Source organism: Meles meles, chromosome 2 (assembly GCF_922984935.1).
Source record: "Meles meles chromosome 2, mMelMel3.1 paternal haplotype, whole genome shotgun sequence".
NCBI classification, from domain to species: Eukaryota; Metazoa; Chordata; class Mammalia; order Carnivora; family Mustelidae; genus Meles; species Meles meles.
The window spans coordinates 152,951,256-152,973,360 of record NC_060067.1 but is presented as its reverse complement, the minus strand read 5'-3'; the positions used below and the strand labels follow the sequence as shown (position 1 = coordinate 152,973,360).

Here is a 22,105-nt window from a genome sequence, read left to right as displayed (position 1 = left end):
ACAATTCCCTTTCCAGATTGTCTCTGAAAGGTTCAACTTTGAAGCGGAGAGAGGGACTGCTGGGGTGGGGGGTCATTCACATGACCTGGATATACCTCAAGCCTTGTTCTTGGACAACTAGTGCTCTTAGATGCCCTGGCTAAAGGAAACAGAGATCCTCCTTGGACGAAGCTAACATTATCTAGGTTTTGAAGTATTCTTGAAAGCAAATTCTCTCATAAAATGTTCCGCAAATAAGAAGTGATGAGATATACTTTGAAACAAGACAATAGGGTAACAAAAGGCTGCAGGTTTCCCAGATCTGAAGTCCTCTGATGCAGACGGTAGAAAAACTATGCTTCCTACAGTTCACTGAGATAGAGGCTGAATTTAAGACTATTTAAAAGCAACAAAAAACTAAAACATGATAGAACGGTTGAAAAAGATACTAGAGGGGCACCTGGGTGGCTCAGTGGGTTAAAGCCTCTGCCTTCGGCTCAGGTCATGATCCCAGGGTCCTGGCATCGAGCCCCGAATGGGGCTCTCTGCTCAGCAGGGAGCCTGCTTCCTCCTCTCTCTGCCTTCCTCTCTGCTTACTTGTGATCTCTGCCTGTCAAATACTCTCTGCTCAGCGGGGAGCCTGCTTCCTCCTCTCTGCCTGCTTGTGATCTCTGTCTGTCAAATAAATAAATAAAAAAAATCTTTAAAAAAAAATCTTAAAAAAAAAAAAAGAAAAAGATACTAGAATCAGAGAACTGAAAAATGAGGACTAAGGCATCAGTGAGTGAGTTTAGCAGTAGGTTCTACCAAATTAGAAGAAACTATCAACAATGACACGTGGAGAAACAAAGCAATGGGGGTAGGGAAAGAGGGTATGAGACACAATGGATATAATGAGTAGTTCTAACATATGTTTAACAGCAGTTCCAGGAAGCAGGGAGAGAATGGGATAGAGACAATATGGGATAGAGGCTGAAAATTACTCATTTAACAAAACAAACAAACAAACAAAAACAACTCCCCAATGAAAGAAACCCAAGCTTAGAAAACCCATACTCAGGAACACCATAGTAAAAATAGAGAAAACACACCCTAAAACCAGACAGTATTAAAAAACAAAATCATAAAAGCAGCCAGAGAGATATCCTGAAGACAGACCTGAGATTTCTTAACTGCATCATTAAAGCCAAAGACAGTGGAAAGAGTCTCAAGGTGCTGAAAGCCAAAAAATACAAACCCGGAATTCTTAGTGAAAACTGCATTCAAGAACAGAATAAGATAATGACACATCATATAATCAAAACTTGAATAGTTTGCTACCAGTAGATCACTAAAGTAAATTCTTTAGGCATAAAGAAAATAGTATTTGCAAATTACCTGATTACCCATCAATAATAAAACAGATAAACTGTGATATATTCATATCATGGGATCCTATATATTAACGAATATAAAGAGCAAAGAAAGTAATAAATGTAACAGTAAGTCCAAATGAATATTGAATGTATATAACAATAATATTAGTAATAATAATGTCTTGTGGATTTAAAAAAAAATCACACATGGAGAAACTTCAAAAAACACACTGTGAGGTATTTGCATAATGGAATCCTATGTATCAATGAAAATGAGTGAAAATGAACACAGCCACACACAACGTGACTTCATCTCATTATACTGCACACAAGCAGCCAGAAAAACGAATTTACTAAAATGATTTCATTTATCTAAAACTAACACTACAGTTAAGGGATTCATAGTTAGGTAATGGGAGTATAAAAAGAATACATGGAAGAAAATACCAAAAAAGCTGCGCTGCTGCTAGAAGGAAGAAGGCAAGGAGGTGGGAGGAGAGGATGATGGGAGGGGTCAAGAGGGCGTATTTCTTGGATGCTGCATATGTTCTTGACCTAAGTAAGGATGACATAGGCATCGGTTAAACAATTTATTGTTTAGCAGTTAATGAACTTTCCTATTTGTTACAGTTTACTGTCAACTTTTAAAAATGACAGTTAAGGGGCACCTGAGTGGCTCAGTGGGTTAAAGCCTCTGCCTTCAGCTCAGGTAGTGATTCCAGGTCCTGGGATCGAGCCGCACATCGGGCTCTAGGCTCAGCAGGGAGCCTGCTTCCTCCTCCCTCTTCCTGCTTCTCTGACTACTTGTGATCTCTGTCTGTCAAATAAATAAATAAAATCTTAAAAAAAAATTAAAATGACAGTTAAGATTTAGTAATTTTAACTATGTGAACGCTTGTTTATTAAATAAGGAAATACATTCTTCATGTATGTGGAATATCAAAAAAACTTGGGTTTAGTGATTCCAACTGGACAAAGGAAGCACATGAAATTACTAACGTGATTTAATACAGGAAAAAAAATTAGTATCATGTAATTATTGAGTATGTACTAGGAGCTAGAAATTAAGAGTTTTATCTGCTAGAATTCTTCAGGGAAAGAAAAATTCTGACCTAATAATTTAGATGCTTTCATGTCTGAAGTAGGAAAATGAATTTGAAATCTGGAGCATTCCAGTTTTTTGATACTACCTCAGCTAAGACACAAGGCTGTCCCCTTCATTGCTAGTCATGTGTTGGACTGAATTAAAATTCAGCCTACATCACATTCCTAGAGCCAAACATGAGAAGAGAAAATACGCTAAATCTATCTTTTGAAACTTAAATCTGATTTTTCCAACTAGGCGCAAAAGACTGAGATGATGATTCATGATCATTTTTTAAAAAATCAGTGGAATAAAAATAAAGAAACTGTTTTAATTACTTTTGGGTTCAATTAATCAACTATTTATTGAGTGCTTGATATGTGCCCAGCAGCATTAATACAAGGCAAATGTATTCATTAGTTTCATTCATTTGCTATTGAAATGAGACTTTATTACATCTCATTGATCTCTTAGTTGGATGGCAGTATTTCACTCTTCAACAATGCACACATATGAGCTGGGGAAAGGCTTTTATTCCGAACGTTTGAAAATGAACCAATTAACTCAATGACCTGAAATCTTTAAAAGAGGTTTTTTTCCCTTATTCTAAAAAAAAAAAAAATCTTATAAAGTTACCCACATATAATCTTAGCTCTTCAAAGCAGTTGATTATTACAAGTCAAAAATACAGCACATTAGTACCTTATTCTCCATGATCTTGGAAGATACAGAGACTACCTGAGTAGAGCTCTAAGACCCAACTTGCTACCAGGCAGCCAGAAAGTTCCTCTACCCATTCTGAAATGGCTATACTAAGATAAGAACAAGACAAATTAAACAAAAAATAAAAGTAGGTAACTTATAAAGCAGATACAGAGAATCTAAATAAAAGCTAAAAGCTACTATGGTAACTTAGGGTAGGTTGATGGTGGTTGGTGGCTGGTTATCCTATAGCTCTTAGAAAGGTTTTGGTTTTTTTTTTCCTTCCTAGGGTGTTTGATATAGGAGAACCCACAATCTTCTAATTCAGAAATGGAGTGGCTCTGTTCATATCAGTGCAGAATATGTGTATGTCACAGATCATTCTCACTTTGTTTGTGTCCCGAATCATTAGTGTGTCTCTACAGTAGTTAAAGACTGTGCCATCGGTAACCTGGTATAGGAAGTGGGATCCCTTCTATTTATAGTCTTTTAAAAAACAGACTCTAAAAGAGCAAATGGTGGAGTAGGAAACTCCAGAGATGGGGCGCTCCACTGAATCTACTACTAAACTGGAAAAAAACAGAACCAGCTATTTTGGGACAATGGAACTTAATAAGACACTTTATAGCATCCAGGGGGGTGCTTGAGGAAGGGGCTGCTCAACTCTGACAGGAAAGCAGCAGATGCAAAGCACCTCCTATCCCCCATTTCTATATAGCTGGCTGCAGCCATGGTGGGCAATCTGCCCTTTTCTCTAAGAATGTGAGGCTGTTTGTTTTGTTTGGTTTGGAGGCTCCTGGGGGGGACTAGTGTTTTTGTTCTGTTCCCCCCTTGCTGTGGCTTCCCTGGGGTGTTTATTGTAAGATTTGAAGAGACATACACTACCCTCCCCCCTTTTTAAAGATCCAGACATTTAAGAAAATCCCTGTCGGGTCACAAGCTGACTGCAGAGAGAACAGAAACTTCAGGGGCCATGTGCAATGAAGAATCAACTTTACAAAAACAATCTGGAAAAGTCACTACACAAATGGACGACTGCAGCCCTTAAAAGCAACCCCTGGAGAGGGGGATAGTCTGACTTTTATAATATTCAAATGTGCAGATCTTAACAATAGAAAACCCAGGAAAAAAAGAATTTGACAAAAGCTATGCTTAAGCCTAGACACTGGCATTACCAGACAAAATCACTGTTAATAGCTCAGAAGCTAAAGGAAACCATGAACAAAGAACTAAAGGAGCACAAACAACAAAAGCAAATAAGGGGGACTGCACCAATTAAAAAGCTTCTGTACAGCAAAAGAAATAATTAATGAAATGAAAAAACCTACAGAATGGGAAAAAATATACGCAATTCATATATTGGATAAGGGGTTAACATCCATAATACTTAAGTCATACAACTCAGTAACAAAAAACAATGATTACAAATGGGCAGAGAAACTAAACTGACATTTCTCCAAAGAAAATATCCACACAGCCAACAGGTACATGAAAAGGTGTTCAACATCACTATTCATCAGGGAAATGGAAATCAAAACCACAATGATATGACCTCGTACATGTTAGTACGGCCACCAGCAAGAAGACAAAAGAAAAAGTGTTGGCAAGATTGTGGAGAAAAGGGAAACCTTGTGCATGCTGGTGGGAATATAAATTGGTGGTGCTGCTCTGGAAAACAGTATGGAGAGTCCTCAGAAAATCAAAAACAGAATTACAAAAAAAAAAAAGGAATTAGCACATGATATAGTAATTCTTCTTCTGGGTATAAACATTCAAAAATCATGAAAACAAGACATTGAAGAGATATATGCACTCCATGTTCACTGCAGCATTATTCACACTAGCCAAAATATGGAAACAACTTATGTGTCTGTCAATGGGTGAATGGATTAAGAAACTGTGGTATATGGTATAGAGTACATGCAACAGAGTATTATTCAGGCCATTAGAAAGAAAGAAATTTTGCCATTTGCAACATGGATGGACCTTGAGGACATTATGCTAGGTGATATAAGTCAAACAAAAACAAATAGTGTATGATATCACTTATACATAGAACCTAAAAAAAAGCCAAATTCATAAAAACAATAGAATGGTAGTTGCCAGGGGCTGGGAGGGTGGAGGAATAGGAGAGATATTGTACCAGAGTACAAACTTGCAACTTGTAGATAAATAATTCTTAAAGATCTAATGCACAGCACAGTGATTACAGACAGCAATATTATAAACATCAAACTTGCTAAGAGATTAGATCTTAATCCTACCACAAAAAAGAAATAATAATGTGATATGTTATAGGTGTTAGTAATGCCATAATGTGAATCATATTACAATACATAAATTTATCAAATCAACATATTGTATGCTTTAGATTTATACAATGTTATATGTCAAAATATACTTCACATCAAAATAAGAACTAAAGGAAATCAAGCACTGTATGGACGAAGGAGGAATGTCAATAAAGAGAAATTATAAAAAGAAACTGAACAGAAATATTGGAGCTGAAAAGTACAGTAGCAAAAATATTTAAAATTTACTAGAGGAGTTCAATTGCAGATCTGAGCAGACAGAAAACAGAATCAGTGAACTTAGAGGTAATGTGATAGAATTTATCCAGTCTAAGGAGCAGAAAGAAAAAAGAACAAGGAACCCAAGAGACCTGTGAGACACCATGAAGCATACTAACATACACATAATGGAAGTCTCAGAGGGATATGAGACAGATAAAGGGTAGAAAAAAAATATTTAAGAAGAAAAATGGCCCAAATTTCCCAAATTTGATGAAAGACATGAAACTACACTTCTAAGAAGCTCAACAAGTTTCAAGCAGGATAAATTCAAAAAGATCTACATCAAGGCACATTACAGCCAAATCATCAAAAGCCAAAGAATCTTGAAAGCAGGGAGGAGTGACTCATCAAATATAGGGGATCCTCAATAGTATCAACAGCTAATTTCAGAAACCATGGAGGTCAGAAGGCATGGGCTGACACACTTAAAGAAAAGAAAGCAAAAAACAAACCTGTCAACTAAGAATTTTATATACAGCAAAGTTATCTCTCATGGATAATGAAGAAATAAAGATATTTCCAAATAAACCAAAGCCAGGAAAGGTTGTACCACTAGACCTACCCTGCAAGAATCCTTCAGATCAAAACAGAAGGACATCAGACAGTGACTCAAAGCCATGTGAAGGAAGGAAGGAGGGAAGAAGAACAAAGAATGAATGAACACTGCTAAAGGTTAACTATATAAGGTAAATACAAAAGCCAATATTATTGTACTGGTTTGTAACTCCTTTTTTCCCCTATATAATTTAAAACACAAATTCATAAAACAATAATTATAAATTTGTTAAGAGACAAGTATAAAGCTATTATATAGATATAATTTATGACAGGAACAAGCAAAACAGAAACTGATATGTATGGAGCAAAGTGTTTGCATACTATGAAAACTAAATTCACATTATTCAAACTAGGTTGCTGTAAGTTTAAGATGTAAATTGTAATCCCTCAGGTAATCACTAAGAAAATAACTAGTAACCAAAAGAGAGCTGGGGTGGATATACTACCAAAGAAAAGATATTTTATTTTTTTAGAAAGCTAGTTCTTTTTTTTTTTTTTTTTAAGATTTTATTCATTCATTTACAGAGAGAAAAATACTACAAGCAGGTGGAGCAGCAGGCCCAAGGAGAAGAAAAAGCAGGCTTCCCGCTGAGCAGGGAGTCCAATGCGGGGCTCAATCCCAGGACCCTGGGATCATGACCTGAGCCAAAGGCAGATGCTTAACCAACTGAGCCACCCAGGTGCCCCAAAGAAAAGATATTTTAAGCCAAAAAATTTACAGGAGATGTATTGATAAAAAGTTCAATTCATCAAGGTCTAACAATTATAAACATATTTATACCTAACACAGAGCTCCAAAATACATGAAGCAAAAATAGACAGAACTGAAGGGAGAAATAAATAGGTCTACATTAAGAACTAGAGATTTCAATGCACATTTTCAATAATTTCTTGAAAAAAAGACAAAAAGATCAGTAAGGAAATGGAGGACTTGAAAAACCCTTTAAACCAATTAGACCTACCAGACACATATAGAACACATCACTCAACAAAAGGAGAATATACATTTTCCACAGTGGACATGGAGGTTTCTCCAACTTGGATCATATTATCAGGTCATAAAATAAATCTTAATAAATTTAATAAGACTGAAATCTTACAAAGTATGAAAAAAAGTATAAAGAAAAAGACTGAAATCACTAAAATTAGAAATGAAAGAGACATTACTGACTTTATAGAAATAAAAAGAATTATAAGAATCTTATGAATGGGGTGCCTGGGTGGCTCAGTGGGTTAAGCCTCTGCCTTCGGCTCAGGTCATGATCTCAGGGTTCTGGGATCGAGTCCCACATCGGGCTCTCTGCTCAGTGGGGAGTCTGCTTCCCTCTCTCTCTGCCTGCCTCTCTGCCTACTTGTGATCTTTCTGTCAAATAAATAAATTTTTAAAAACAAATTCTGTCAAATAAATAAATCTTTAAAAACAAAAAAGAATACTATGAACAACAACTTGGACATGTGTGTACACCAATATGCTGATAAGCTAGTTAAAATGGACAAATCCCAGAAACACAAAGACTGACTCAAGAAGAACAAAAAGGTCTATATAGTCCTATAATAGGTCAGGGAATCAAAATCCTCCAAACAAAGGAAAACCTAGGACTAGATGGCTTTACTGGTGATTTCTATTAAATGTTTATAGAATTAACACCAATCCTCAAACATTTCCAAAAAACTTAAAAGGAGGGACACTTCCTAACTCAGCACATGTCGTTAGCAATACCTTGATAATGAAGCCATACAAAGACAGTACAAAGAAAACTACAAACCTCTAACTTTATGAATGTATATGGAAGAAAATACTTGCAAATCACAGATCTTATAACAGTATCCAGAAAATATGAAGAATCCCTAAAACTCAACAACAGAAAGAGAACCCAGTTAAGTAATAAGCAAAGGACTTGAACAGATGTTTTTCTAAAGAAGATACACAAATGACAAGCACAAAAAAGATGTTTAGTCATTAAGGAAATCAAAGTTAAAACCCCAATAAAACAACACTCCACACCTACTAGGATGGTTATTTAAAAAAAGAAAAAAGGAAAACAAATGTTGGCAAGGATGCAGAAAAATCAGAACTCTTATGCAGTGCTGATAGGGAACATAAAGTCAGTGATGTAGCCATTGGAGAAAAGTTTGGTGATTCCTGAAAAAGTTAAAAAGAGTTTGATCCAGCAACTCTTTTTTTTTTTTTTTTTTAAAGACTTATTTATCTGAGATAGAGGGAGAGCAAGCGAGCATGCATGAGCCAGGGGGATGGGGGAGGAGAGAGGGAGAGGGAAAAAGACTCTCTTCTGAACAGGGAGCCCGATATGGGGCTCAATCCTAGGACCCTGGGATCACGACCTGAGCCCAAGGTAGACACTTAACTGACTGAGCCATCCAGGTGCCCTCCCAGCAACTCTACTTCTGAGTACTTAGACAAAATAACTGAAGGCAGGTACCTGAATAGATTATTTGTACACCAATGTCATAGTACCATTATTCAAAATAGCTAAAAGATGGAAACAATCCAAACTACATGTATATATATGAATATATGTACACACTAACATATACCACACACATGGAATATATTATTCAGTCTTAATAAAGGAAGCAAAATCCTTTAATGTATATAGCATGGATGAACCTTGAAGTCATTATGCTAAGTGAAGAAAGCCAGAGACAAAAGGCCACATACTATATGAATCTACCTTACAGAGACAGAAAGTAGAGTAGAGGTTACTAGGGACTGGGGAGATGGGAGAATTGAGATATTACTTAATGAGTACAGAGTTTCTGTCTTGCATAATGAAAATATTTTGGACACAGGGGTGATGGTTGTACAACATCATGACTGACTAATGCCACTGAACTATATACTTAAAAATGGTTATAATGGTAAATTTTGTCATATACAATTTACTACCTCCCCAAATTAAAAAAAAAAAAAAAGACTTTAAAGGCTCATTAACTATTTTTAGGTGTTTGTGGGGCGAAGGGGTGTGGATAAGAGTGGGAAATCTCTAAAGAGAAACCATGTACCCTCAGCCCAAAGATAATCTTCTATATTCCGTAACCTAGTTAAAGATATAAATGGCCAATATCATAGATCTAAAGGACCAGATAGGATTTAGATAGGCTTGTAAAGGGAAATACAGACATGTCCTCATGGAAGAGAGATGACAGACAAAAGGTCAGATGCAGGGGCAACTTGTGAGGAAGGCCTGCCAAAGTCTGCTTAGGACAGTGTTAGGTATAATTGTGCTGCCATAACTGTTTCTATGAAAATCTGATATTGGGTTTGGGATAAGAACCCTTGAACCTACGTTGGCCCAAAGAGAGTCCATCCTGGGAGAAGGCTAAATGAAGTTTCCTGTAGAAAGGGACTGTATGCCTGTTAATCTCAAGTTAATGAAAACATATTTAACTTAGTAGGCAAAAAAGAGCTGTCACCAGATCCTCTCTTTAGAAGTGGATGTATTCCCTTCTCTCTTTAAATCCAGGCTGGCCCAGTGATGCTGGTAAGCAACAGAATGTGGCCTAAGTCACATTGTGGCAGGCAGTCTCTACGATGACTTCCAGAGTCCCTGTCTACTGGTATTGTCTTATATGATCCCTTCCCCTTGAGGGTGGGCTGGACTTGACTCTCTTCTAAGACTAGGTACAAGGACTATGGCTTCCATCTCGAGGGGCTCTCTGTCTCTGTGATCACTCCAGTGGGGGACGCAAGCTAACATGTGACGAGCAGCCCTACAGAGAGGCCTGTGTGGCATGGTGAGGAACTATGGCCCTAGACCGACAGCCTGTGAGGAACTGAAGCCTGCCAAAACCACACAGTAAAACTGGCAGTGCATCTTTCAACCCCAATTGAATCCTGAAATGATTACATCCCCAACTGATACCTTAACTGCAGCTTCGTGAGATATTGTAGGCCAGAGGTACCCAGCTAAGTCACTTCTAGATTTCTGACCTACAGAAACTGTATGATAACTGCTTGTTTTCAGCCACTAAGTTTTCTGGTTATTTATTACACAGAAACATAAGTTATAACTTATAACATAAGTTATAACATAAGTTATAACATAAGTTATAACTTATAACTTATGTAAACATAAGTTAACATGAATATAAGATTTGTGGGACTTCTAAGCCCAAGTCTTTGTTTCCTTCCTCTTTGAGCCCAGCCTTTCATGCCATGGGGCATGCAAGTCATCTGGAAAGGAACCAAGGTGCTCATGTTGATAGCCTCCACTGAGCACCTGCTACTGGCTAGAACTGAGACTCCAGACAAGCCAACCTAGTCAGCTGACAGCCATTTAAGCCACCCCAGCTAAGGCTCTAGACATCATGAAATAGAAATGAGCCATCCCTTCTATTCCCTGCTGAATTTCTGACCCAAAGAATCACTAAGAAAATGAAATGCTTGTTCTGTCAAGCCACCAAATTTTGGTGTGGTATGTTAGACAAGAAGTAACCAAAACAATCACTAATTAGGATTTGCATTAAGAGGTAACAGAGCAGACAGGGTCTAGATCTGGGGCTTCTGGACAGATACACCAAACATCCATGATTCATTCATAAACAGTGGAAAAACTGAACAACTGGATGCTCAGAGTGGGAGAAAATGGTGTGGGGGGGATATAAGGAAACATTATATCCATGGCCTAAAACCCTAAATCTACCAGTTAATGTCTTGGAAATGTGAGCTATTAGAGACAACAGTTTAAGCCAGGCTGACCAAAGAATATAAAGTCCCCTGTACTATATCCTGTTGGAATGAGAAATGTTTAAACTAAAAGACTCCATAAAAGCAGTATCTCAGTTGCTAAGGAAGGCAGCAAATGTTTTCCAGCATTATTTAGTGATCTGCTCACCCAAAAGGCAAGAAGCTGCCAAATCCTTGCCTCTAACAGATTTGAAAGAGGAAAGTTTTATCAAACTGAATGGATTATAGCAATGTCATATATTTACAGAAAAGAACCATACTAATTATATGAAAGTTACATTGATAAGGAGTTAACATGGTAACAAACTAAAAACAGACTTTGTGACAGACAGCATATGATGAGTAGTCTAGACTAGACCACTTTGGAGAAGGCTTTCTTCCTCAGAAAAAAAGCCTGTGAAGTGTTTACAATAAAGGCAGTCATTTCTATCCAAGCTCCCAGACCTCTCGGGAATATTATTAGGGGCCACGTGACATAACACTATTCCTCCTCCCAAGAGATGCACACAGTCATAATTCCCAATACGCAAAAACTAAGAGGAATAAGAATGGGGAGAAAAAGCATACAAATGTGTGTCAACATTAGCAAGGCTGTCCTCTGGGATGCTCATGTGCACATTTCTGAGATGCCAGGAGATTTGCTAGCAAGGACTTGGGAAGAGCAACAGCACTTGCCAGAGGCTGTTCCTCAAGAGTCAACAAGCTACTACCTACCCGGATCACTAGATTCGGCTTAGGAAATCTCATCATAAATTCAGTTGCCAACAAGATCCAAACAGTGGAAACTCACTAGTGGCTTATTCTGGAATACTTGAAAAACATGCCTTAATTAATATAGTCATGAGATACCAAGAGAGGGATGAGTATAACGCACCTGACATGCAAAGTACTACTATCTGGTACCTGATTCATCTTCAAATGAATAAATGTCAAGTCAGGAATAATGAGCCCTGAGAGGAGCTGGGCAACAGTGCCTCCACAGTCCAGTGGCAATTCAGACACCAATTAGAAAACATCTAGCTAATTTCTTATCCAGCAAAGTAGTATATCATCAATGCTAGTTAATAATGATGTTAAAATTAAGAAAATCCTAGTAGCACAGCAATATTTTATGTTCTATCTATTGTCTTTAAAAAGAAAGATATTAGCCACCATCATGATAAAATCTTGTGGGAACATGAAACAAAAAAGAAGTATAATTGTTAGAACACCAAAGTGGAAGAAAAGAGGAATATACAGAACCCTAACAGTGTGCATTTAATTAGGGGATAATTTATTAAAAGAAATATTATGAAAGAGATGAGACAGGAAAAAAGAGTGAACCATCTCCTCCCTTCCTTACTGAGAAGTGCTAGGCACACGCGCACGTGCGGCACAGACCGGTTTGCCTTTGGCAGGCTTCCTATGCCCATCAGCAAACAGATAAGCCAAAACAAGGAAAAGCTTTTCTCGGCATTTTGGTTAGGATTATGATTCCACTACCAGACAGAACCAGTTACAAATACATGCTTCTTTTCACCTAGATTATCATGCAAACAATAAAACTACCTTCACCTTAAATTAAGGGAGATGGGTTGCTGCCTGGAATGCAGGTGAAGTTTCTGGGGTCCCACAAGTAAACCTAAGCCATTTGTAGTTTAATGAAACCAGACGACTGTTATTTTCTGCCCACATATCATTAAACACTGGCTCTGGGGTACCAGACCATTAATTTCAGTCCTAGGAAACCATACTGGGTTACGTAAGGCACAGGCATGTTAATGTTTTTTCACTGGTAGGAGCTGTAGATGTAGTTTTAGAATCATATTGTGAGCATCATGATTTAGAATGATCTCATCTCCACAGGGACTTGTTTACTCATTCTATATTTAAGGTTTAAGTTTTATTCACCCTGTATATTTACCTTCTCCCCTTCCCTCTTCTGTGCCTGTTTAATGGGTTTAAGCAAAATGGCTAACAGTCTCTGACTTCAGTGATTTCTGTCATCAACCATTCAGACATTTTCCTCATTTCTCACCACCACTGTGTGATCTATCAGCCTGGTACAATTCTTGGCCAATGGCCATATTAATTTTCTACTTGAAAGAACACAAATAGAATACTGCTTATGACGAAGGTACTAGGGGGAGCTTGGGGAATAGCTGTTCATCTTGATGCATAGCAATTAGCCTGGCAAACAGAAACGGTAACATGACTAGATCTGATACCTAGCCAAAACTGCCAAAAGAGGAAAAAAAAATCATTCTGTTGGGGGTATTAAGTGGCTTTTTAAATAGTAGCTATCAACAGTTATATTTGTCCTTTTGGAAAGGGTATGGGCAGTATAACATCAGAGATCTCCAGTTTCCATGGTGATTATTAGTGATGGCATTTCAAATGTTGTAGTTAGATTCTACAGTATAATCACTTGCACTTTACACCATAAGACAGGGAAGAGAAAAAACTGCTTCATCTTAACACATTAGAAAGAATGTTCTTCATCCACTTAAACATCACAGCTTTTTAAGTAGATAGAATTTGTTAATCTTAAACAGATGTATGTTGACAGAAGCTACATGAGTAAGTTGGGGAGAGATACTAAAGCACTTGGATATAATAGGTACTAATTAATTGCTTAGATATTTAGCAGCAATTAACTGCCTACACATTATTTTGTAAATTGGTTGTTCTTATCCTATTGATTTACTCATTTTTGTATGCAGAAAAAGATTATCTTCCTATTCTGAGGCAATTAATCAGAATTGAGATGTAATGTAAGTAGAGAGAAAAATCTATCTTCTTCTACAGTTAAGGATAATCCGTGTGGTGAGGACCGAGTTAGCTGTGCAGCCTAATAGGAATTCCCTCAAACACAGGGCAGCACTTTGTACTCCTCAGCCCTCTCAGTGCTGGTTCCTTGAACTTGAGGGATTTTGATGTTGATGAAGCCAAACATTTCATTTTTGCTTTAATATTCACATTTGGAGTTGATGGTTAATTTAAAAACACAGTTTACTTCCCAAGACAAATATACATGCTTTAAAAAATAGAATGAATTATTTTTAAAAAAGTCTAAGAAAGTGCTTCATTTGACTCCAACAAACAAGAAAATTTGTAATTTTCTCACGTAGCTATAAAGTTAATCTTTTAAAAGATTTTAAAAGATCAATCAGCTGTAAAATATTCAGTATATACCCTCTAGAAACAAAATATATTAAGGTAACAGATAAAAACCGATTTGTTTTTAATAGAGAAAAATAGAACACGTGGAATCCTTCTGACTAGTGTTTCAAATCAGATCTACTGTGCAGTTAATCATATTGTCTAGAGACAGAATCAAAGATCATAAATCCAAGTAACAGAAAATCTGCTGGCAAGTTGAGGGGAAGTAATAATGAATCAGAATGTAATTAAGAAAAACCTCTACATAAGTGCATTACTCTTACAGTCACAGTAACCGGAATGATAAATGACCTGTCTCTCCCTTGCTCAAGCTACTAGTTATGGCAGAACAGAATATCTAGGCCACCACTGTGTACAAAAGCCTACAGACCAGAACAAGATGAATTTACAAATCAAGGACAAGGTCAGAAAAAAAAGTATCACCAAACTGTGACTGAAGTCAATATGCATCCACAAATCATGGATAGGATAACCTACCTATGGGAAACTGTGCAATTTTCACCATCAAATACCCAATGTACAAGGAGATGGAACTCAAATACTAATGAAACCGAACAGCTTCCTAACATGGTTTCAGAAAAGAATCCTTTAGACGTAATCAGTAAAACATAATTGGTTACTCTGAGCACTACAAGAGATTAAGACACTGAAGGGCCAAGTTCTAGACTCTATAACTGTAAAAGATAACCTACCTCCATTGTTTTTAGTAAGGAAAGAAAGGTCCATGGCGATCAAGTAAAATTATCCAAGATCTCAAGGAATGCTACAGTCAACACAGGAATGGAATCCAACTACCCTCCAAACGTCTCCTCCTATACAGCCCAACTAATGACACACTGTGAAAAAGCACAGTACACAAACACCAATGTGATCACAAACTTTTTCATTCTAAGGATCGATTTATGGAGAACAAATGTCTGACTTTTTACAAAAACAAATTAAAACACACACACATGTGCTCGCATCAGCAGCACATATACTAAAATTGGAATGATACAGAGAAGATTAGCACAGCCCCTGTAGTAAAGATGACACGCAAATTTGTGAAGCATTCCATATTTTTAAACCACAGTGAGATACCACCTCACACCAGTCAGAACGGCTAAAATTAACTAGCTAGGTGTTGGCGAGGATGTGGAGAAAGGGGAACCTCCTACTCTGTTGGTGGGAATGCAAGCTGGTGCAGCCACTCTGGAAAACAGTATGGAGGTTCCTCAAAATGTTGAAAATGGAGCTACCCCATGATCCAGCAATTGCACTACTGGGTATTTACCCTAAAGATACAAATGTAGTGATCTGAAGAGGCACATGCACCCCAATGTTTATAGCAGCAATGTGCACAATAGCCCAACTATGGAAAGAGCCTAGATGTCCATCAATGGATGAAAGGATAAAGAAGATGTGGTACACACACACACACACACACACACACACACACACACACACACAGGAATACTATGCAGCCATCAAAAGAAATGAAATCTTGCCATTTGCTACAACATGGCTGAAACAAGAGGGTAATAAGAAAACTAGAACGGAGCAAAATAAGTCAATCAGAGAAAGACAATTACCATATGATCTCACCCATATGAGGAATTTGAGAAACAAGACAGGATCATAGGGGAAGGAAGAGAAAAATGAAACAAGATGAAACCAGAAACCAGAGAGGGAGATAAACCATAAGAGACTCTTAATTTCAGGGAACAAACCGAGGGTTGCTGGGGGTCAGGGGGAGGGATGGGGTGGCTGGGTGATGGACACTGGGGACGGTATGTGCTATGGTGAGTACTGTGAATTGTGTAAGACTGATGAATCACAGACCTGTACCCCTGAAACAAATAATACATATGTTAATAAAACACACACACACACACACACACACACACACACACACTCTCATTGTAGAGTATTAAGGCAGAAAGACCAAAGTAAAGAATGAACAAACATGGAAGGACAAAAGCAACATAAAAGACAGGTGATGATAATACATTAAATCTGCACTGCTCAAAGTTCTAAATAATGGACATCTCAGGTATCTGATTCACAAGCTTAACTGAAACAATAATGTATTTCTAAATTAGAGAAATAAAATGCATCATACAAAGAGCAAATGTTCTTGGCTTTTTGATCAGATGTTGAGTCAAAGAGAAAGTCAAGGCCTTGTGTGCTTTCCTCAGTAGAAAGCAATGGTCCAGTTTATAGACTAGAGTGACCGGAAGTAATGCTTCCTTCCTCCCACAGAACTCTGGTTTCAAAAAGATAATCCAGGACTACAGAAACCCACTGGCCAAAAGAAATCTCCTATACAGAAAACTAGTGGTCCTATTGTAGTGCTGGTAAGCAGAAAGGTTCTTCCCTGCTATTTTCAGTAAGTCTCTTCTTATTATTTTAAAAATCCTACAGGCAGATGATCTGAAATTGAGCTTTTAGATTATGATAAAAAGCCAGAAAAAGGACAGATGCTGATTTCCACTTAGATACCCTGCTCATAAAAAACAGTAACTGAGGCTCTTATGTGCAACTGAATAGAACCTCAGGCAAGTCAGGGGCCTCTGTGCATGTAACATTTCTAAAAAGAAAGATATTAGGAAGGCTAATGAAATAATGTGGAGAATTGACAGATTACCAATGTTCTTCCGTTTTAAAATTGATGACGTTCCCACAGATACGAGAAAACCATCTGATTGCACAGCAGACTGTGGGAGTGTAGGCAATGCCAGGGTCACGGAGAATATCCAGACCTTAATGATTTGGAAGAGAATATGAGAACCTTGCTACTCAAAGTGTGGTCTGAAGGTATCACCTCGGCAGAGATATCATTGAGAGCTGGGTAGAAATGCAGGTTCTCCGGGCACCTGGGTAGCTCAGTGGGTTAAAGCCTCTGCCTTCACCTCAGGTCATGATCTCAGGGTCCTGGGATCGAGCTCCGCATTGGGCTCTCTGTTCAGCGGAGAGCCTGCTTCCTCCTCCTCCTCTCTCTCTGCCTGCCTCTCTGCCTACATGTGATCTCTGTCAAATAAATAAAATCTTAAAAAAAAAAAAAAAATGCAGGTTCTCAAGCCCCATCCCAGACTGAATGAAACAGAATCTTCATTCTAACAAGATCTCCAGGTGAAGCACAAGCACATTTAAAGCTTGGAAAGTACTGTGCTGAAAACTAGCAAAAGGGACCACTGAAATTTCAGGTGCTTTCAATCTTCCACAGATGTGTGTAGAAGGAGTCCTGAGTCAGGCAGCCCTTTCCTGGTACTGGGAAAGGTTAACCTGAACCACCACAGGTTAAACAGTTGAAAGGTAAGCATTTCTTATTACAAATATCAGTATCAATCAGATGAGTCTCATTAAGTCCCTCTTTAGTGAAATTAAAGATAACAGTGGAAAATATATAAAGCTAGCCATGTTGAGAAATGTTTTACTTATCTGTCTGGATAATGCCAAAAAGCCCACAACCACACTAAGTGATTAAGTAAGCCTGCGCATTCATAATTATAATTGTTAAAACCTAGGTAAGGGTATTGACTTATTGATTAGCAGCAACCTATTGATTACAAAACCTTTCAGAAAAGATTATTTAAAAGATCTTAAAAGAAAATAATGTGCCTCTAAGAGAAAATATTTTCTAATGGAAAAACAACCTATATTCTGATCATAGCGTTTCCCCATGCAAGTTTCTTACTGGGAACAGCAATTTTTGTAAGGATATAGTACTGAAGTGTAGGAATGAAAGGGTATATATAAGGTTGTTTTTGCTCCATTCATACTAGAATTTCCTTTTCGTGCCCACTTCCTCAATCACCTAGACAAAGTACCGGGAAACTCCCAAACAAGGGAAAGCTATTTCCCAGAAGCAAGGTCACTGAGGGCAATATTTAAGGAGCAAAAACTCTACCTTTAAACATCTTGTACTGGCACCTGAGGTCCATTTTAAGTTTCTGAACAACAATATTGATAATGGCCACACTGGTTTACTTTTTCTTGGATGCTTATCACCAAATTTCATCTTCCCAGACAGAGTAACTGAGCACAAAGCACAAGAGAGGAAATGACCATGACAACTAGTGGGACAGACAGATGACTGGTGTGACAGACAGCAAGGAAGGCAGGATCCAGATTACTGGTCTTGCCACTCAGAGATGGAGTGCTTCTGAAACTGTACCACCAAACTGTTTGCAGTAATTCTGTGTCTGACCACAAGTCTTTCACTATTCTACTCTGCCCAACTGTGAATAATCATAAATGGGGGCAAAAGAGGCCTGAGATCATTTTAATTGTGATACCAAGTTAAAAACGTGAATGAATCATGAACTCTGTCTTCCTCCAGTTACCTGATATAACAGCTATTTTCCCAGATCCATGTTCTTCTCTAGCTATTCTTTCTGCCTCCTCCATCAGCAGCATGCCAAATCCCTGGAAAGAGCAAAAGAGGGGTTAGGGAATTAAGAAGGAAGTAAGTCATTATGAGGATACGTGAAACAAAAAGGGTAATATTCAGTAGTTGCTAAAATCGGCTAAAATAAAAGTGACCAAAAAAAAATTATGGGGATAAGAAAACAAACCATTCAATTATACCAAAAATATACTATAGCACACTAGTAAAAAAGGCAATAATTTTGTAACAAAAGCCATCAAAAGGTAATCTGTGGATGATGTAATCTCATCACAGGCTGGTGGCAATTGCCTCTCAACTTCTGTCTCTTTTTAAATAAGCTCTAGGCAATCTCCAGGTGATGAAGTCTGGGGCATCTAATCTTTTATCTATTAGTCACCCCTCCAATTTCTAAAAGGTTTTGAAACCAGGCAATATTCTTAAATCACCAAGTCTGGGGTTTACGCTACATCCACCATTAGTGGTTTTAAGCTATTTTGTGGAAATTTGAAAAAGTGAGTTATTTATTTAGGTTGTTCGTGGTATATAGCATTCCACTATATATCAGATACAGCTTGCGTCTATGAAGAGCTTTAATATTTCACAAGTGCTTTTATATTATCATCTGCTTTGATTTCATAATACATAGTTGAACCATAAGAAATTGCTGGTATTAAACCATTTCTGACTTTCAAAAATAGAAATTTCATATGGTTTAATCTAATACTATATCCTACTTGACTGACTCTCAAATTTGTTACTCACTCCTTCCCTCTCACACCCAAAAGGGTACAAGTCGGAGAGAAAACATCCCTGAACATAAAATATTAGTTCCTCCATTTCTGTATTTGCCTTTCCCCTTCCTCCTCCCTCTTTCACTATCTCTTCCTCCAGCCCCTCCCGCTACCCACTCTTTTTCACTTTTCCTCCCTTGGGCAATTTCTTTCTCCTTCCTTTGTTCCTTCCTTCCTAATCTATTTTTGAGAGAGAGAGTGTGTGCGGAGAGGGAACAGGGTAAGGGAGTGGGGTGGGGGGAGGGTCTGAGGGGGAGAGAGAATCTCACAAAGCTCCAAGATCAGCACAGAGCCCAATGCTGGGCTTGATCTCATGACTCTGAGATCATGACCTGAACCAAAATCAAGAGTCAGACGCTTAACTGACTGAGCCACCCAGGTGCCCCTGGGCAATTTCTTAATTACAGTCAAAGAGAAATGGAATACAGGATACCTGATGCTGAAATTTAGTAGGATCTCGACTGCTCACAGGGACGACACTTCCATACACATGCAGCTCTCGAACTATGGAAACACCTCCAACCAATTCAAAACGGAACGTTTCTTCTGAACACTTTCGTAATCGCAGGAGGCCAATCAATATGTCTTGATCTGGGTCTTCATATGATAAGAATGTTTCCCAGCCACCATTTGCAACATAATCTCTCCTTACCAATTCAACCTGTTTAATAAAAACTTCTTTTAAGTTAGACAAAAAACAAATAAACAAACCCTTAATCAGCGAACAGAATTCATTTTTATAAGTATTTACTTATTTAGGCTAACATACCCAATTAAGGATAAAGAATGAATAATCATGAATTATGTTCCTTCTTACTTGTCTACTCTCACATATCATTGATTAAATAAGAGTTCATGCCTTGTTCATGGAATATTATAAAAGGAAAACATATATGAACTTCATTAACCTTGAAATTCTTGCAGAAATCTGGCTCAGTAAAGGCTTCTATGTATTTATATGTTTTGATTCTCCAAGAAGAGTCTCTAAGGTAAAATTATATATTATATCATGTGTGTAGCTCTTGGGAGCACCACTGAGCCCTGTAACAGTCAAGTGGCTCAACAGTTTCATTTCCTAGCCTTTATCTCTTCCATGAAAACCTGCTTTTGGGGGAAAAATGTGTTATTGGTCACTTGTTTCTTGATGGGATTTTAAGAAAGTATGGCATCGCTTTAAAGGGATAAGCCCTTTAAAATATTATATCTAGTTAATGATAAGATTAAAACATCAAAGAAATTCAAGCACTGGAAAGTAGCTTTGGGGGGAAGCTCTTGTTGTAGCAATCTACATAGGCTTTTGACTCTTCAACTCATTGTTCAAGTGCCCCTTGAACTTTGGATTTATATAAGCAATATGTAACAGTGTGCACAGAAAAACCTACATATGTGGACAAGGTCACATCCAGACATTCCATAAATGGGTGGATTATAACTGTAGTGAGGTGAACAATTCAGAATGATGGTTATGTTTCTTCTCAAACTTAACGTTTGCTAACGAACTGGATTGCAAAGGAATGTGGAAAAATGATTAACTTTGGGTCGACTTTTTTCCTCAAGAGGTCCCAAATGTTAAAAATACCAATGCAGGTATCATCTAGTCTTTCTCAAATGGGGTTCTACAAGAGAGTTAACTCTCACAGGAAATATGGCACATAGCTAGGCATTATAGGTATATAGGAGAGAAGTTAACTCATTATAAACAATGAATATTTTTGGGCATTAGGCTTAAGTTTTGTGGAACCCCTGTTGATAAAGGCCTATCTATTCATTTGATTACCACCAACAAAGTAGAATTTAATAGCCGTACACACAGAAATAAACATCTCATTTAGCTCTTCCTGAAGGTAGCCACTAGCTGCATGTGGCTATTTATATTTGAATTAAAACAAATAAAATTAAAAACTCAGTTCCTCAGCTGCACTAGTCACATGTCACATGTGACTGGTGGCTGACACCATACTGGATGGTGCATTACAGAACATTTCAACCCTGCAGAAAGTTCTGGTAGATTGTGCTGATCCAGAATGAAGCTCAGGCTTGTATTTCCTAGCCTGGCTCTTCTACAATTCACCCACCCTCATATTTGCCTCTCCTGTGTTGTCATCTCTATCTGATCCTCAATTACTTCTCTTAGTTTACTTATTAACTTCTAGGGGTCAGTCCTGTTGGTTAGAAAGTGTGGATCCAGGCTTGACAAAGATTTATGATCAGGGCCCACTCTCTCTATAAAATGAAGAAACTAACCTGGTATGGCCGTACTTTGTGATGAATTTCTTGGATTCCAACCTCTCTGGTTCTTACATCTCGACACTACCAAAAAAATAAAAAATTAAAAAAAAAGGTGGAAGAGAGGTACAAATATAAAACTGGTAACTAACTCAATTTTTATTCACACATTTCCATCAAATCCTGGGCTCAAAATTAAGTTTGGACACAATTTACAAAGAGATTAAAAAGAACTAAATTTCAAAATAAAACCATCTTTACTAAGTCTGAGGATAGGGGAAAATGGTAGTGCTTTAAAAACAAGCTTAGAATTCTGAGAGCAATATGTAATACTCAAAGTAAATAATGTATGTCCTAAAATCTGACAACAGTTTTACCTAGGGGATATAACTATACCTGAAAGTATAATCCAAAACTATGTATATAGAAGAATAAGAAGAAAATTCCTCATTTTTTGAAACCTTCACCATTTTATGGCAGTTAATATTTTCAGCATCACCATGTTTGTGTCATTTTACAAATGTCGAAAAGAAGGATGCTGGAAGACTGCTGTGTTTTGTTTTTGTTTTTTGCATTGTGGAAGAAAGGTTGGGAGAAA

At 37.6% G+C, this 22,105-nt stretch overlaps 1 protein-coding gene and 1 non-coding gene across 4 annotated transcripts in view; one reads left to right on the top strand and one right to left on the bottom strand.

Moving 5' to 3' along the window:
- The window catches only part of ELP3 (elongator acetyltransferase complex subunit 3), a 103,360-nt gene that overhangs the window by 9,774 nt on the left and 71,481 nt on the right, over positions 1 to 22,105 (bottom strand). For all 3 annotated transcript variants that reach the window (XR_006817499.1, XM_045998561.1, XM_045998559.1), the window contains exons 12-14: positions 21,526 to 21,591; positions 19,715 to 19,942; positions 18,447 to 18,528 (exon numbers count right to left, since the gene is read on the bottom strand). Coding sequence is in view for 2 of the 3 variants with exons in the window: in XM_045998561.1 (XP_045854517.1) it covers positions 18,447 to 18,528; positions 19,715 to 19,942; positions 21,526 to 21,591 (376 nt within the window). In the remaining variant the exon portion in view is untranslated. The remainder of the gene's footprint in view (positions 1 to 18,446; positions 18,529 to 19,714; positions 19,943 to 21,525; positions 21,592 to 22,105) is intronic.
- On the top strand, positions 15,077 to 15,184 carry LOC123937750. The gene has a single exon (XR_006817548.1). It is a non-coding gene; the product is annotated as a U6 spliceosomal RNA (small nuclear RNA).